Genomic DNA, 2,371 nt, shown 5'->3' on the forward strand with positions numbered 1-2,371 from the left:
AATAGATATCCAGATTTTAATTAAACAAAAAGTAGATCCTGAAGAGATCATTAATTGGGTTGAAAGGATCAAAGGTCACTATGAAGCTTACTATGAAGTTCAAGTTCAACAGTTTTGAACTGCTTATATCGTCATCAATAAAGAGACGTAGGAAGAGCAGGTTTGATGCGTTGGATTACTCATGCAATATTAGATCGAGTGATGTAATGCTTTATGTGACGTCACACTATGCTAACAAATGACGTCATACCGTACAAATAATTTGTGTAGTACAAATCTGGTACCAGTTGTCAAAGTAGTAGAGCCTGTCTATGATGCCAGTAATATGTCATTAGTCATCTCCATATTTAGGAATACAACTGAGGACCGACACACAGAGATAGCTGGACTTTATACATATATGGCATATATCACATTTTCAAAAATGTGGTGGATAATAATTATAAGTAGGCTGTCACTCCTCCCTGTTGCTGTTGTGTCAGCTGAGAAATAAGATAATTGTGTCATTAACTCGCTATGGAGCAGTACCCCACTGTCACAACCACGACTAGGGATCAGATAGTCATGCACACTGCTAGTGGACATACCCAGCAGCTGGTCCAGAGGCAACCGCAGATGGCTCAAACGAGTGGAGGCCAGCTTATCACTTCATCCGGGCAACGTGTCATGGTGCTGGTCCCCGTGCCCGCAGCCCATGGAGTACAACAGATCCAGCTGATGCAGCCAGGACAGATCCAGCTGCAGGGCGGTCAGACCCTGCAGCTGCTCCATGGCCAGCAGGGGCATCCCCAGCACCTCATCACTCAGCAGCAGCGCCACACAGTCATCACTGCTGGACAGAACCATGGCCCACAGATCGGCATGCAGGGCCAGCTGGCTGATGGACAGACCATGGTCTACCAGCCCGTCAAAGCAGATGGCACCGCCATCCAGCAGGGAATGATCACCATCCCTGCAGCCAGCTTGGCCGGTGACCATATTGTACAGGTCGGTGGCAACAACACCAACACCACCATCGGTGGCCAAGACACTGTGTCTGTAACCCTGCCAGTCTCTGGCAACATGGTCAATACAGGTGGAATGGGCATGGTAAGACCCACTGCAGAGTTGTTGTCTGGAGGTGGTGCCATGCCAGCCATGCAGCGTGCCCCCCTGCCAGGGGTTGAGATGCTGGAAGAAGAGCCTCTGTACGTCAACGCCAAGCAGTACCATCGCATCCTCAAACGACGACAGGCCCGTGCCAAGCTGGAGGCAGAGGGCAAGGTTCCCAAGGAAAGGAAGAGATACCTCCACGAGTCCCGCCACCGTCATGCCATGCAGCGAAAGCGGGTAGACGGAGGACGTTTCTTTTCACCCAAGGAGAAGGAAGATAATGCCTTTAGCCCTGGAACAGCAACAGCAGGAAGCAGCCCAAACATTGACAGATGATACGGTGGCTCAAATTATCTGGGTGTCGTGGCACAATCACAAATATAATACCTCCATCTGAGAGCACAGCCACCAAAATCCACCACCCTCTAGCTAAGCCATCAGCCCACTGTACCAGGGCTTGAAATTAACTTTTTACGGTACGTCTCTGCAGGAGACTAGCCATACATGGCTGGATGCTTAAATGGAGCAGGACGACACACAGCCAGCCCTGTCCTCTTGAAAGCAAGCGTTTGGACGCGCATATGGATCTGTCTCTGTCGCTTGTCCTCTCCCTCCCTACCTCTATGTGTAAGTCAGTGCAGTAATGAATGCTTGCATCTGACATTCAGGAGTTAATATAGGGAGCATCCCATACCGTAGAGAGATAGCTTGCATCCGATTGGTTGCTTCCTCGTGGACATGTATCTATAGGCTGGTGACGTGAGGCTGGAGGGACAGTTTGTCTGCGATGTGATTATTAATTCATATATGGCACACAAATCTACCGCAACACTTGATTTGAACCAGATTATGACGTACTCACCGGGCTTCTGATCTGTATTCACATCTTTGAGGTCAGTGGTGATATTTCGCAGAGAAAGGGAGAGGTGAAACAATGGCAACAACAACGTCACTCTTTTTTTTCAATGAAGAGAAGAGGAGCCAGAAATACGAGACACGTGACACTGCATTCATGATTTGAGGCATTTTGTTCCAAAAATTTGTTTTGCTAAATTAGACCTGCTGGTGGCGCTATAACAGGCCAATGTGAGAAGGGTGGCATTTCTTCCTCGGCTTAGTGGGAATGTGCGTGTGAAATTTCACGGAAATCGCAAGGTGTGTGTATACTTTGAGGCATTTTGTTCAAAACGGACCAATCCTGCAAACTTTGGAAGCCAACCTTAGGCAATGAGGATAGAATATGGGAAATTGGACAGATCCGTGTTAATCACATGACTAT

General features: G+C 48.1%; 1 protein-coding gene across 1 annotated transcript; it reads left to right on the forward strand.

The window, feature by feature from the left end:
* Positions 1-516: 516 nt before the first annotated feature.
* On the forward strand, positions 517-1,428 carry LOC308085760 (nuclear transcription factor Y subunit alpha-like; the record flags this gene model as incomplete). Its single annotated transcript, XM_080429072.1, has 1 exon — positions 517-1,428. The coding sequence occupies one exon, from the start codon at positions 517-519 to the stop codon at positions 1,426-1,428; it is 912 nt and encodes a 303-aa protein (XP_080285198.1).
* Positions 1,429-2,371: the final 943 nt, after the last annotated feature.

Source organism: Gymnoscopelus braueri (genome assembly GCF_963280865.1).
Source record: "Gymnoscopelus braueri genome assembly, chromosome: 5".
In the NCBI taxonomy this organism is placed as follows: Eukaryota; Metazoa; Chordata; class Actinopteri; order Myctophiformes; family Myctophidae; genus Gymnoscopelus; species Gymnoscopelus braueri.